At 37.5% G+C, this 15,447-nt stretch overlaps 2 protein-coding genes across 2 annotated transcripts in view; one reads left to right on the forward strand and one right to left on the reverse strand.

The window, feature by feature from the left end:
- Positions 1–9,755, forward strand: part of pkd1l2b (polycystic kidney disease 1 like 2b) — a 30,297-nt gene extending 20,542 nt beyond the window's left edge. Inside the window, exons 25-34 of the mRNA XM_082161299.1 lie at positions 508–645; positions 725–910; positions 1,124–1,454; positions 2,760–2,893; positions 2,978–3,105; positions 5,336–5,496; positions 5,643–5,853; positions 7,352–7,453; positions 8,505–8,636; positions 9,298–9,755. Coding sequence (XP_082017425.1) covers positions 508–645; positions 725–910; positions 1,124–1,454; positions 2,760–2,893; positions 2,978–3,105; positions 5,336–5,496; positions 5,643–5,853; positions 7,352–7,453; positions 8,505–8,636; positions 9,298–9,414 — 1,640 coding nt within the window. The 3' untranslated portion in view covers positions 9,415–9,755. The remainder of the gene's footprint in view (positions 1–507; positions 646–724; positions 911–1,123; positions 1,455–2,759; positions 2,894–2,977; positions 3,106–5,335; positions 5,497–5,642; positions 5,854–7,351; positions 7,454–8,504; positions 8,637–9,297) is intronic.
- A 3-nt stretch (positions 9,756–9,758) lies between these two features.
- On the reverse strand, positions 9,759–14,708 carry psmd7 (proteasome 26S subunit, non-ATPase 7). The gene is made up of 7 exons (XM_082161332.1): positions 14,522–14,708; positions 13,260–13,351; positions 13,085–13,177; positions 12,851–12,948; positions 12,035–12,115; positions 11,860–11,951; positions 9,759–10,591 (listed from the first exon to the last, which is right to left on the reverse strand). Exons 1-7 carry the CDS (start codon positions 14,593–14,595, stop codon positions 10,135–10,137), a joined length of 987 nt encoding a protein of 328 aa, XP_082017458.1. The 5' UTR covers positions 14,596–14,708; the 3' UTR covers positions 9,759–10,134.
- Between the last annotated feature and the right edge of the window lie 739 nt (positions 14,709–15,447).

Below are 15,447 nucleotides of genomic sequence, written 5' to 3' on the forward strand. Positions count from 1 at the left end.
TTTATTCACATTTAAACATTGATAAGCGGACATAAACAGAAGCTCAACCGAACCTGCTTGACGCAAGAGAACAAACCTCTTTCTGAAGCTGCGTAACACCAGAATGAACCTCATTGGTTCACGCACGTCAAGCGAAAATTTTTTGGTCCGTTTACCACAACTGATGTGTGAGCTGATGAATGTTTAAATGTGAGTTAAAGACTAAATTCAATCTGTTCATCATATAAAGCGATCGAGTCCCTTCAGAAAATTTGTACATTTGTAGATTTCTAAATTTGACAATAGTAATTATGAAATTAATTTCAAGATCAAAAAACATTACAATCTGTTCATCCTAAAGAATCCTCTTTTAAAGGATATTATTTCCGTAATAATACTCTTTCTAAAAGAATGCTAAAGTGCACTTGTTTTTCATAGGGGAATGTCTCTCATATTCATTTTAAAGAGCCTAATCAGATCTTTTTTTTATCTTTTATTTGTTATATTCAATCACAATCTCTTCAATAGATCTCAATGGAGTGCGACTTGCTAAGAGGGATTGTACACACAGCTTCTATGAGCCTCCACCTTCCAGTGATATTGAAAAGATTAGGAGAAACATGGTCAAACAGCAGAAAGCACGGGCGCTCATCGTGGAGATTTTAGGTAGGAGAAAACAATGTTCCCTTTCAGCCAATGACTATGTAAAAGAACGGTTTTACACAGACCTGTATTTCTTTTGCAGTTTTTCTGGGGTTCTTGTGGATGCTGCTCTTGGTGGCATATGGTCAGCGAGATGAAAACGGATTCTACCTCACACAGCACATCCGGCAGAGCTTCAGCTATGGCATTTCAGACAGTATGAACCACAATGATGTGTTCACCTGGGCTAATACTGTACTTCTTAGTAACCTGTTTGGAAAATATCCAGGTAGTTTCATTATCTTGATTTGTCAAGAATATCTCAGTGCACAACAATCATCTTTAATTTGTATTTAAACTAGTCCTGGGCCATCAGATCTACTGTATAAGGACTCCTAATAGTGGGAAAAAAACTATGTATCAGGAGGTACTCTCTAAGCTCCAGTAAATATCCACATTATTGACTAATGTGTTTAATGATTACTTCATTTTCATTTCCAAGGCTTTATAACGGATGGAAACTCAAAACTTGTTGGCGGTGCTCGTCTTCGTCAAGTTAGGGTGACGAGAGACTCTTGCAAGATTGCTAAGTCCATGCGTCATGCTGTTCCCCACTGCAATGCCCCTTACTCTTGGGAAAATGAGGACATGGGCTCTTATGGTCCAGGCTGGGAAGAGTTTAATTTTGTAAATGGCACTGAGGACACCATCACAGCTTGGCAGTACCAAAGCCAGTCCACGCTCAAAGCAGTCCCCGTTTGGGGTATGATTGCACTTTATAGAGGAGGAGGCTATGTTATGGACCTCGGTTCTGACCTGCAAAACGCGAGCAGGTGAGTAATCGCATAAATACGACCTCCATTTTAGTTGGACCAAACAGAGTGGCTGCGTCCGAAATCGCATACTCTCTTGAGTAGGTACTTGTTTTGAATAAGTAAGTGCTTCACGACCACTAAAAAAGTATGTTCTAGACACTGCCCCGCCAAAAAAAGTTGCTGTTTGGATTTAAGCAAATGCTTAAGAGTCTATGATTGGATCATTATTGCAGTGATTATTATGTTTCTAGCATGTTATATGTTTGGCAACAGTTCTTCTAACCCTAACTGATGGAGTGTGTAGCTTTAGATTTCTTTAATAACCATGTAGGAAGACACATCATGGCCATATTCCAGGATGACAATGTCCAGATTCATCAGAACTGTGAAAGAATGGTTGTGAGGAGCATGAATAATAATTTTCAATAATAATTGATGGAAATAAATGTTGAGATGTTATTTCCATCAAGAGGTACATTCATTTTTGGTCAAGATCTTGAACTGACAATGCAAGAGTCAATCACTCTGTAAAGTCTATTCCAGCACATCCCAAAGAATACATTCGCCATGTTGTCATTATCATGTGACATACCAGTGTCAGTTATGTCGCTTCACCTCCATTCATAAATCCTCTCCTGTGGCCTCATGGGATAGTAAAGTGTCCATTATATGCACACTTCAGAATCTCGCTGGGAGTAGTAGGTCATTCGAGTACTTTTTGCCCACTCTTTTATGAGTTCTGTGAATTCAGACATATTTCTTTTTTCACATACTGTTTTTCGCCTACTATATAGTAGGGAAGTATGCAATTTTAGATGCAGCCAAGGGCTCACTATTAGGTGACTCTCAATGCACACTGAATTAGGATAACAGAAAGTATTATTACAGAAAAATTTAACTTTTTACCTTTAAAGCCCTGACATATCTTAAAACATGTCAGTGCCTGTTTTGTTTCAAGATGCACACTAGTAATGTTTTTTTCTAAGGCATATTAATAAAAGCTACTTAAATGTCCTAATTGAACTAAGATTTTATCCTTGCTTAATCTAAACCCTGTCTGTGTAGCCATGCCTACATATAATGATGTACTTAAGCCCTACTTGAGTGGGTCTAAAAAGCACTCTTAAGGTTTAGCTAATTTTCATTGAGTTGCATAGCATATATTTACGTGTCTGAAAACATTCCATTCCATTCACACTTAAGTATATTCTTTTAAAGTCTATTATTTACATAATAAATACTCTGTTTAAAAGTACACTTCTTTTTCACAAGCGTTTATTTTATGCATACTATCCTAATGACATGCCTCCCTTCAACCAACAGGAAGCTTCAATATCTATTTGACTCCACCTGGTTGGATGTGTACACAAGGGCGGTTTTTACAGAGTTTACGGTGTACAACGCTAATGTCAACCTGTTCTGCATTGTCACACTGATTCTGGAGAGCACTGCAGTGGGTGAGGAAAAAGAACAATCATTCCCATTTATATAAAACCATCATGTCTTATTGCAAAGCTGAGCTTACACTTCTTATTTTTCAGGCGCATTTCAGTTTCGCAGCGTTGTGCAGAGTGTGCGTCTCTACCAGTCCACAGGTGGCTTTCAGTCGGTTCTCATGGCGTCTCAGGTCTTTTACTTCCTCTTCATCCTCTACTACATGTATTTGCAGGTCAGCTCTCCGAAAGCATAATTTCATTGAAATTTTAAAGGAATAGTTCACACCAAATTGTTTTAATTCTTTCATCATTTGCGCGCAGTCGAGTTTTTCTAAACCCATATGACTTTCTTTCCTCAGTAAAAATACAAGTTCCAAAAGGGGGTTTTCACAGCGAATGTCATTTAAGAACCATTTTGAGTTAACCAAAGAACCTTTCAGTATTCAGTTCTTAAAATAACTTTTTTTTTTTTCTAAATGTGAAGAATAATCTAAAGAACCTTTTTTTCTCTATAAAGAACCTTTTGTGCAATGGAAAGGTTCTATGGATGTTAAAGTTCTTAATTTAACCATCGATGCCAATACAGAAGCTTTATTTTGAAGAACACAAGAGCATGCAGCTCTTTTTAAATATAATGAAAGTGAAGCGTGAGCTGTCAAGCTCCAAAACTGATAAAAAGAAACCATAAAAGTACAATAACAGTAGACTTGTGTGCTATATTTCATTTCCTCTTAAGCCATTCATCAGCTTTTCACAAGGAACAAACTGAAATATTTGGAATGTAGTGCATATGAGCTTTTTTTCCTTTTTTATTATTTTTGGAGCTTGACTGACCATTCATTTTCTTTATATGGAAAAGAGTAGCTTGAAGATCATGTCTAAACATTAGGGGTGTAAAGGTACATGTATTCGTTCCAAACTGTCACGGTATAGACGTCACGGTTCAGTGCATGCAATCAGACGACGAATACATTGTCACAGACGATCCAATCCAGAAGGGGGCGCACGTGGTAATGCAATGCTGTTTGCTAACCACCAAAACATGAAAGAGCAGAAGAGATGATCTACCCACCAACCCAAAACAAGAGTTCAGGTGGCACGCAAGAGCCTGCTAGTAGCCTATGCACTGAGTTTCAATTCATTTTTGGGACGCACTCCTCAAACTTCACAGAAAGGAAACCAGGGTGGCAGAAAGCAGCATCTGTTTGATTTCTTTATTTTACAAAAGCACAATCTTTGTGAGTGTGCACAAATACAAATAGACCCTTTACAGTTTTGAATGCTGTCTTACACTTATCTGTATGACAATAAACGCCAGAGTATTTTAAGTTGTTTCCACCGTTATAATGATTTGTGCCGTGGAAGTCTCACTACTACGGTCCATGCAGTGATGAAATATGCGTGTCCTGGAAATGGGAAGTATCTTGTTCCACTTCACTCACTGTCTCTTCTTGGAAAGGTGAAGTAGGCTCTTTTTGTTATGAGGATAGCAGATGAACCCAAGTGCAGACTGTATGCAATTATACAACATTTATTGAAAACAGGGAAAACAAAAACCACGAGGGGGCAAAACGAACAAGGGATGACCAAACTAGACTATAAACAGACAGCAAATACAAGATCGAAAACTACACAATACTATTTACTAAGACAGGGTACTCACAGGTAGTATTTCACAATGTATGACAATGAACCAGCACAGGACAGCAAACACAAGGGGATTAAATAGGGAGAAACTCATAATGACAACAGGTGATACTGATTAGATAATAAGGACAAAATGAGGATAACAAGGGGGCGGGGCAAGAGAACAAGACAACACAAGCACACAGCCCAAACACAAGGCCATGTGCTTGCACACAAAACATGGGTCTATCTCATGATCCTGCCTCAAGACTAAAAGAAAGACAAGGACTAGATGGCAGAATCATGACACATTTTCTCCTTCCGTCTTTACATGAAATAGAAAAAAAAATCTATTTATTTTGTACTTTTATAACACAAGAGATGCTTTTCAGATTTGTAGCTGATTGTGACCAAATACCTTTTGCCCTACAAAAAAATATAACCTATGCAAGAGTGCATTATGTTTACTGCTTAGTGCTTAATACACTTAAGGAGGCTGAACTGTATCAACTAATTTAAGGGGGACTAAATGCTTGGTGGATCAAACTGTAATTTGCACTACTGTCTGTTCAAAATAAATAAAAAAGAAACCTAGCATTGGGGATTTGTTGCTTTTTCCTGTTGTACCGTACTAGTATCGAACTGTGACACCAAAACTGTGGTACGTACCGAACCATGACTTATGTGTACCGTTACACCCCTACTAAACATCTCCTTCTTTTGTTTTATAGAATAAAGAAGTACTTAAGTAAATAATGATAGAAATTGAACTTTTGGGTGAACCGTTCCTTAAACTGCAATGCTCATATTAAACCATTCACATTTGTGGTTGAACAGGGAAAGCTGTTAAAGCGGCAGAAATGGGCGTACTTCAAAAACAAGTGGAATCTGTTAGACCTGGCCATCATCATTTTAAGTTGGAGTTCATTATCAGTGTTCATCAAGAGAACAGTGCAAGGAGACCAAGACATTGAATACTACCAGAAACACAAAGATCAGTAAGTAGATCTTTTCTTTTCTTTCCAATATTTTGATATGAGCATGAATTGAACATCCCACGACCTTACATAGGACAAGCGGTTTGGAGAATGGATGGATGGATGGGTAAACTGAATATGTTAAAAATGCTATTCCTGTATTTTAGGTTTCCCAGTTTCCATGACACAGCTGTCATAGATGCTACACTGGGATATCTCATGGCTTTCTTGGTTCTTCTGGCCTGTGTGAAACTCTGGCATCTGCTGAGACTCAACCCTAAACTACACCTCATCACCTCCTCCCTGCAGCGGGCATGGAACGAAATGTCCAGTTTCATTGTGGTTATCTTCATTATCCTCGTGGCCTATTCTCTCTCTGTAAGGGGCAACAACTTTTTACTGTCAATAACGGTTTAAAGACAACATGAAACAGAAGTTGTGATAGTCTTTTCTTCCCCATTGGGCTGTATATCCGAGTGAAACGGCCTCTTGAATGAGAAAAAAATGTAGGGCAGAGAGTTGTCAAAAGTACTGACTTCGGTACCAAGTCGTTACTGAAACTTAAAAAATGTTACGATACCAACATTACCCTCTAGCATTTTGAGCGCTGTTAAACGGAATCTTAAATACCTCTGATTTTTCCATTGTGTTGACGTGTTCAACTCTGATTGGCCATTGTGTTGATGCGCTCAACTTACAGTATATGTCTGTGATTAGCTACAATGATCAACAATGACATATTTGACGCTCTTCAACGAGCGCTTACATAGATACACACGGGAGCGTTTAAAAGCAGGTGTCTATCAGCGGATTCCTATTATATCCGCTGATAGACGGATCCGCTGATAGACGCCGCTTTCAAACGCTTTCCGCGTGTATCCGTGTAACGGTACAGATCCACTTTTGCAAAACGACTGAAGCGTGGTGTCGCGACGCCTCCCCTCATTTGTAAATTGTACATTGATGGGCATTCCTCAAGTTTACCGCTATGGGCGTGGTTTTGAGCCAGCGGCTCATGATTCGCCCAGTCTCCATGTGCTCTACTTCTATTGGATAGTCGCGTCGTGTTCAACGGATTCATTTGCATAAAGATGGGCATCGGCCAGCTCTTTTCCAAATGCTGCGCCGCCTTCCCGGGATGCTTTGCGGGCACGTTAAAGTCGCTTGACGTCACCCATAGGAATGAAGTGGAGTGTGGCGCGACAGAAGCGTTGCACGGACAAGTGGATCCGTACTGTAAGCGCTCGATGAAGTGTTTTTGAAGTGTTGATCATTGTAACCAATCACAGACATACATGTTGGGCGCGTCAACATAATGGCCAATCAGAGGTGTTTAAGAATCCATTCAACAGTGCTCAAAATGCTAGAGGGAAATGCTGGTATCTAATGTCAGTACGTTTTGACAACTCTAGGCAGGACATGATTTTGTCCATGGGGAATTGATTGGGTTGTTTGGATGGTTTCGTTTTGCTATTGGTCGATCTCATGTGAGTGACAGGTTGTCCCGCCCTCACACCAGTAAATACATCATCAGAGAAAATAAAAAATAAGAATTGTCAATTTTGATTTCATGGTGACTTTAAAATACTGTTTTGGTAAAATAGGCTCATAAAAGTATCTTAACATTGAAAAACAGCAAGACACCTTCGAGCTCTAAAGCAGCCACAGTACAACAGACAATTTCTGTTTGCTCCGTTTTATAAATTTTTATTTAATAAAAGATTTGATATTTAAAAAAGCAAAAAACTATCTTTTGACAGGAGCACAATTGAAGTCTATGCAGCAAACATTGAATGGCTGCCCCATAGACTTCCATTTTGGGTGCATTTCAGTCAGTTTTTAAAAAGGTTTAATACCATTTATTTGTTTTCGATAGTGCAATCTAATATTTGGATGGAAGCTGTACTCGTACAAAACGTTCCCAGATGCGCTCAAGACAATCTTCAGTTTGCAGTTTGGCTTGTTCAATTATGATGAGGTATGTAAAATGATTTACAGGCCAAGACTGGGAAAGCAACACAGAAAAGCTGGTAACTCCATTACTTAACATGAACTAACAATAAACAATTATTCTACAACATTAATTAATTTTAGTTAATGTTTACTAATAGTTTTAAGACCAAAAGTTGTATCTGTTAACATTAGTTAATGCACTTTGAACTAACACGAAGAACATTTTTTATCAACTAACATTAAAGGGATAGTTCACTTTGAAATACATTTTTGGTATGTTTTAGCTTACCTCAAGGGCATCCAAGATGTAGGTGTCTTTTTTTCCGCAGTAGTTTCAATTTTGATATTTTTAGGTCAAACCGTTCTTGTCTGTCAGTCATATAATGCAGGTCTATGGTCATTATCTCAAAGAGCATGCACAGAGTCCAAATAAAAAAATTCCCCATCGTAAGTACACATTGATGGCCTAAGACACGAAACGAGCGGTTTGTGTGAGAAAACGAACAGTATTTATATCGTTTTTATCGCTTATACACAGCCATGTCCAAGTGATCTGATCTGACGTGTGCACAGACTGGAGCATAGATACACTAGATGTCGCCTTAAAGACATTCGTTCCAATGAACTGCCGTAGACAAGGTGACATCTAGTGTGTATATATCTATGCACCAGTCTGCGCACACGTCAGATCAGATCACTTGGACGTGGCTGTGTATAAGTGGTAAAAACGATATAAATACTGTTCGTTTTCTCACACAAACCGCTCGTTTCGTGTCTTAGGCCATCAATGTGTACTTACGATGGGGAATTGTTTAATTTGGACGACGGGGAATTGTTTTAATTTGGACTCTGTGCATGCTCTTTGAGACAGTGACCATAGACCTGCATTATATGACTGACAGACAAGAACGGTTTGACCTAAAAATATCAAAATTGAAACTACTGTGGAAAAAAAGACACCTACATCTTGGATGCCCTTGAGGTAAGCTAAAACATACCAAAAATTAATTTCAAAGTGAACTATCCCTTTAACAAATGTAAAGTGTTACCGAAAAGCTTTTGCGTTATCTCTACAGGTGATGGAATCTGATCCCGTGCTCGGCGCGCTCATCATCTCCACTTGTGTCATCTTCATTACGTTTGTGATTCTGACCCTCTTTGTCTCAGTCATCCTTGAGGCGTTCAGTGAAGAACAGCAGGATCACCAGGTGTTATACGAGTCACTTTCATATTTCAGTCTAACTAACTACTGATACCGAGTAACTACTGTTAGCTGCATTTACACTGCAGGTCTTGATGCCCAATTTCGATTGACTTTATCTTCTTTTAAAAGTGACCCATATCCTATATCTGCTTTACATTATAACATTTACATTGGAACAACCCAAGGTAGACGTACTGACCCGGAAAAGCTTACCGGTAGTCTGAAAGGGAAGTAAAAACGCTGCGATGGATGCAGACGAAATGAGAATACAATCTTTTGCTTTCCACATCATCTTTAAAGGTCAGCAAAACATTGAGTTGAGCCTTCGTCCTCCATTGCTCCATTGAAAAGAGTCATGTGATTGCGGTTCATTCGCCTCCATCACTTTCACATGCACGTAACAGATTCATATCAGATTTATTTCCACATATGAATGAGGCCAGAAACCGATCTGAGAATATCAGAATCCATGTGCTTTTTTCCTGCTTGTACATTCATGGGTCATCATGTCCGATCTGTTGGGAATTGGGTCACTTGAACCATGTAATGTAAAGGCGGCCTAGTCAGCCACAACATTAAAACCACTGACAGGTGAAGTCAATAACACTGCACGTACCGAATATGGTTTAAGTTTTAATAACTGAAATGACTCTTCTGATCCTCAGCCTTCTGAGGAAGAGGAAATCGTCGACCTGATGTTGGTGAAGATCCTCAGTCTTTTTGGGATCAAATGTAAGAAGAAAGAAGCAGAAGAAATTCATCATAGTGACAAGAATATCTAGTCCTCCTCATTGGCCTGTGCTCCTCAGAGGATTGCATGTACAAACTGACCTTCTGCGTTTTGTCTTCAGTTTCTTAATCAGCACAAAGAAAATTAATATCGGTATATCTCTGCTGAATTTTAACTTAAAAATAACTCTTCTTCAACAATAACGTATGGTATTTTTGGTCAAACTTGTAAAGCAAAATGTACTTTTTTAGAGCACATTATTTCTGTTCTTTTATAAACTAGTAGAGAAAAAATGCATTTGAATAAACACTACAGTAGACATGTTTTGAGAATGTGCTTTTGTGAACTTGTAACAGACTTGTTGTGAACAAAATAAAACAGGTTAGGCCACAGGAGCTTGTTTTACTGCTGTTTATGATAAAAAAAAGAAGAAATCTCAGTGTAAATACAATGACACAATGACATGGCTGCAGTTGGGCTTTGCTGTAACACTGGACACTTGTCCTGATATTCTGATGGTCTAATAATGGAACTAATATAAATGTAAATTGGTCAACCTTGATCAGGACCAAAACATCAAGAAAGAAAAGAACATTTGAAGTGAATTTCTTTCTCTCTTTTAATCACAACAGAATATAAGTCCTTTATATCAAAAAGACAGACACAATGGCCGATTTAGCCTGGAGCTTGTTAAAAGAGGAGGCAAAGAAACGCAGACTTGCTCCTTTATTCAGCCAAGATTGTGTAAGCCCAAGTTCATGCCAGTTCAGGTTTATTTCTTTTCCTTTTTGTCATCTTTCTTGGCTGCAGCATCTCCCTTCTCCTTGTCTTTGTCCTTATCTTTATCCTTCTCATCCTTCTTCTCTTTCTTGCTGTCATCTTTCTCTTGGCCCTCTTTCTTTTCAGCATCACGGTTGGCGATTTTGTTATTGATGAGATTATGGAGCGCCACTACAGAGCGGATGAGCGAGGCCAGATAGACCACAAGCATCTGGTCGTTGGTCTTGAGGTAGAAGGCCTTGACGAACTCCAGCAGGTTGACATCAGGCAGCAGATTGAACACGTCCTGCAGCTGATAAATGATCTGGTGATTGATGGGCAGTTTTCCGGTCGCAACCTTCTCCAGGTAGCTCTTGATATCCAACAGCTTGGAGTTGAGCCCTTTCAGGCCGTGCACCTGATTGGTGATGCGTTGTGACAAAGTGCCAACAGTTGTGTCCTTGATATCACTGCAAGAAAGCATCATGAGAATAAATAAACTAGGTTGCTTACTTAGAGATGATTAAAAAAGTGCCCCTATTATGCCATTTTAAAGGTTCCTAATTTTAGGGAGGTCTCCTACAATAGTGTACATGCATCCAAGGTCAAGAAAACACAAATTTTCTCCTAATATACATCGCAGCATCAACTTTCTTCTCATGGTGTCTAAAACAATTTGATAAAAGATTCAATCTCTCTAAACCCCTTCTTTCCAAGAACCTACTCTGCTCTGATTGGTCAGATGGCACAGTCTGTTGTGATTGGTCGACCGCTTACAATCAGTAACATATCTAAACTTCAGCATTTGCATAAACAGCGATACAAACAGTAACAATGGCGTATCGATGCCGTATCGATTCCAGCACGAGTCCTCATCTTTGGAAGTGCAAGCAAAGTGGATTTGCTTTAGCAGCGCATAAAATACCGTCTTCTAGTAATGTCGACAACACGAAGCAAACTCTTCCAGGCTTTACCTATCACAAAACAGTTTTTAAGGTGGGTCAAAGTAGACCAATGAAGACCATAGTCTGGCCTTTTGCAAATCTGTTACAAACCTATGTAGGATTGTGCAGGAAGTGAGACTGAAATTACTAACGACTTGAATCGATGCTTTCTTTTGTGAGACAATAACTCCATTTGTTGTGCACTTTGATCTTTCAAAGTTTGCAGACCTTTTACATTCACAGACAGCTATATCACACTACATGACAGGTAATATGTGACCCTGGATCACAAAACCAGTCATAAGTCGCATGGGTATATTTGTGGCAATAGCCAACAATACATTTTATGGGTCAAAATTATAGATTTTTCTTTTATGCCAAAAATCATTAGGATATTAAGTAAAGATCATGTTCCATGAAGATATTTTGTAAATTTCCTACCGTAAATATATAAAACATTTATTTTTGTGAGTGAATGCAGCACAATCGAGAACATAAATGGACAACTTTAAAGGAGATTTTCTCAATGTTTCGATTTTTTGCACCCTCAGATTCCAGATTTTCAAATAGTTGTATCTCGGCTAAATATCGTTCTATCCTAACAAATCATACATCAATGGAAAGCTTATTTAGTCAGCTTGCAGATGGTGTATACATCTCAATTTAAAAAAATTGACCCATGTGACTGGTTTTGTGGTCCAGGATCACATATCTAAAAAAGCATAATTGGGGCACTTTAATACATGTAAACTGAATCAGATAATCATTAATGTACAAGTTTGTCTCCGTCTTACCGCAACAAATGCTCTACACCCACTTCCTCCGCCTCCTCTGCTCCGATCTCACTGGTCACATGTTCAAACGTCTTGGAAGTGGGAGTTCCGTCCTTCAGCAAAGAATAAATGTCAACCATTAGCATGAAAGACACAAACATAACTTAATGTATAATAGAACTGTACAAATACTTACATCATGCACTTCCTCCACTGAGATGTAAGCTTCAGTTGGCAATCCCAGGTCTTTGGGTTTCACATCAATAATGACTAAAACCTTTAGGAAAATACAAAGGATTTGAATGAGCTTAAATGAAGCCGTTTCTCCTGTATGGTGGGCGAACCTCATAAAAACATGTCAAGAATATGTACAGGATGCGTTTCAACCCAAAATCAAAATAGGAAATTATATATTGCATAAAGAAAATTAAGCCTATTTTTAGAAACATTAAGGTGTTATTTTCATTACATTTAAATCCTCTGCCAAACTGCATTAATGTAAATCAAAATAATAACAATAGGTAATATAAGACTTCAATTGTGACTTATACGTCATAGTTATATGTGTTGAACTGCCTGGAATTCAAGCATTCAGTAAAAAAAATTATGTATTGAGAATCACTATCGAGAATGACAGTGGAAATAAAAAAATTCACAATGCAGACAAAGTTAATAGTTCTAAAACAAAGCTTTTGTTTATATTTTTATTAAATATGATTTGTATTGATAATTTTTTTTTACAAAAATATTAAACCATGGTAAATTAATTGCACATCTTCATTTAGAGCAGGTTGTCTGCAAAAATCCTGACCGGTGCATCCCTAGATATTACAGATAAAAATATAGAATATTTTGCATAAAATCATACTAAATATTTTAAAAATGTATATAAAATAAATATTATTTTGTATAATTTTATGCTAAATATATCTGTTTTTAATTTTAGAATGAAATTTTACTCAACCCATTATAACTAAGTTAATACAGTATTAAAATAAACAGTGTTACATACCGAATTGGAGCAGTACTGTTTCATGAGCTCATTTATGGCAATATCATTCTTGTGCAGCTTTGGGCCCGTGTGGTACCACCCAACTATTCGCTCCCGTGCTAGAATTGAAAGAAACAAACAATACCTCTTATTAGACCTGGCATATGAGATCATGTTCTATAACAATGACATAACAGATTGTATAAAACATAACATTGGTTATTGACATGTGCATAGTTAAGCGATGGATCTTACCATTGACTTTCTTGAACATGCCGTACATATTCTCCAGATAGTCGTGGTCGAGGAACCAAACTGAATCATCCTTGTCGTCCTCATCAAAAGGCACTGGCACACAATTACTAAACATTACTTACATTATATTTCAACGAGAAAGAAATGCATTTTACACCAAGAGATGCAAACTTACCAGCGAAGCTGTTGGACACATCAAGCACTTTCTTATGCCATGAACCCAGCAGAACACCAACAACTCGCTTCTGACTGCCAACTTTACCGATCCTACCAAACAAACACAAGATTTACAAACAATACAAACAAATAGAATGTTTTTGAATGTATAAATGTATGGCTCTTTGAATATATATATATAGCCTAAGCTGTTTCAGATCATGTATAACACTATAAATCTGTGCAGAAAGCTTTGTTTATTCTAGAATCTATACTAATATGTGACCCTGGATCACAAAACCAGTCATAAGTCGCACGGGTATATTTGTGGCAATAGCCAACAATACATTTTATGGGTCAAAGTTATCGATTTTTCTTTTATGCCAAAAATCATTAGCACATTAAGTAAAGAACGACTCGCTGAACTTAGTCCTAATTTGAAAGTCGCTTTGGATAAGGGCGTCTGCTAAATGACTAAATGTAAATGTAAATGTAAGTAAAGATCATGTTCCATGAAGATATTTAGTACATTTCCTACCGTAAATATATAAAACATTTATTTTTGTGAGTGGATGCAGCACAATCACGAACATAAATGGACAACTTTAAAGACGATTTTCTCAATGTTTTGATTTTTTTGCACCCTCAGATTCCAGATGTTCAATAGTTGTATATCGGCCAAATATAATCCTATCCTAACAAACCACACATCAATGGAAAGCTTATTTATTCAGCTTATATGAATCTCAATTTAAAAAAAAATGACTCATATGACTAGTTTTGTGGTCCAGGGTTACATATATAGATAGATTTTTGTCATACAGCAAGTTATGTATCGCAATAAATGAAGCACATATTACAACAACAAAAAACCGAGCAATACTTTGGTTTAATATCGAAATTATTATAGTAGACTATTCAATTATTTAGTGTGTGTATTGAATTTTCATTGTTGGATAGCTTACAGCCCTTCTTGCGAATAAAATCATCTGTAAGTTAGCTACATGTTACATGTTAATAATCATAACTGACTTACAGATATCTGTGCCTTTACAAGACGACATTTTTAACATAAACTTTAATGTGATTAAGTTCAGCCGATATGCGACACCATAATATGCCTCAATGGATAAACACTTAAAATGTTGCATCTTTTCATTGTTTTTACTAAAGACTGTGACTGCATCCAGTTAGCCTTTAGCTTGCAGCGGCTACTTTCATTGACATAATGACAGTGAGTTAACAGTTTTACCACAGCAACTCCACAACACTCATATTTACCTGTTAAAATGGTCCACGACACTCAGTAGCACCAGGGGATGAACGACGACCCTTTCTACCGCTAAGTCCGGCATTTTCACTTAATAAATCCGAATACTTATAGGAAAAAATATTGTTTTTCTGTTGCTCAGCACGCCAGTTTCATGGACGCTGCGCCGCTTGTTCCGCTTCTGCTTCGTGTGTGTTTCCCACAGTGGCGGTTCAGCATGACGCACACGAGCGCCCTCTGGAGTGGAGGAGGAATTACACCCTTTCATCTAAAATCGAGATGAGCACTGCAATATGACAGTATATTAGATACAATAAATATGCTTTCACGAAAAAATGCAGTATGCTTTTTATCTGTGAATGTATGGGCGTTGTAATCTGTTTTGTTTGCTTATAGTATAGCGCTCATTTAGACACCAGATGGCGCTGTTTATTCTGTTTATTGTTACTTCATGCATTGGTACTTTTTAAATGTATTAATTTGCTTATTTAATTGACAGTCATTAAGTTAATTAATTCTAGTCAATTGATATATGTACTAACAAATCCATTGGAGTCTCTCTAAAATCAAATAAAAAGTGTCAACAAATCCAGCATAATATATTTGTAAATAGAGGGCAAATAATTTTGTTATCACCTTATGAATCATCATAGAATGACCTTAATGTTTGGTCGATATGTCCGTTGTAGAGTAATAAATCACTGTGAGGTCAAAGAAGTTATAAATCTAGTAGTACAGATAAAATCATACAGGGCTATAAAAACTATAGGTCCATGACCCTTCTGAACATTTTGTCAAATTTAATTTCATAGTAAGAAGAAATTTTGTGAACTTTGTGAACATGGAAAAATTTTGTGAACATGGAAAAATGGCAGGGCTGAGAGAGTGAAGTAATATTGCAGTGAGGTCTGAATGTTAAATGGGTTCTGTGACATAT

This window comes from Leuciscus leuciscus (assembly GCF_965113295.1).
Source record: "Leuciscus leuciscus genome assembly, chromosome: 2".
Lineage (NCBI taxonomy): Eukaryota > Metazoa > Chordata > Actinopteri > Cypriniformes > Leuciscidae > Leuciscus > Leuciscus leuciscus.

Excerpts from the sequence above, each read along its gene's own strand:
- psmd7 (XM_082161332.1), bottom strand. The coding sequence starts at position 14,595 with ATGCCGGACTTAGCGGTAGAAAGGGTCGTCGTTCATCCCCTGGTGCTA. Across the intron at positions 12,949-13,084 it reads CATGTTCAAGAAAGTCAATG|CACGGGAGCGAATAGTTGGG; the intron begins GTAAGATCCATC and ends TTTCAATTCTAG. Across the intron at positions 10,592-11,859 it reads GGTGTAGAGCATTTGTTGCG|TGATATCAAGGACACAACTG; the intron begins GTAAGACGGAGA and ends GCTTTCTTGCAG.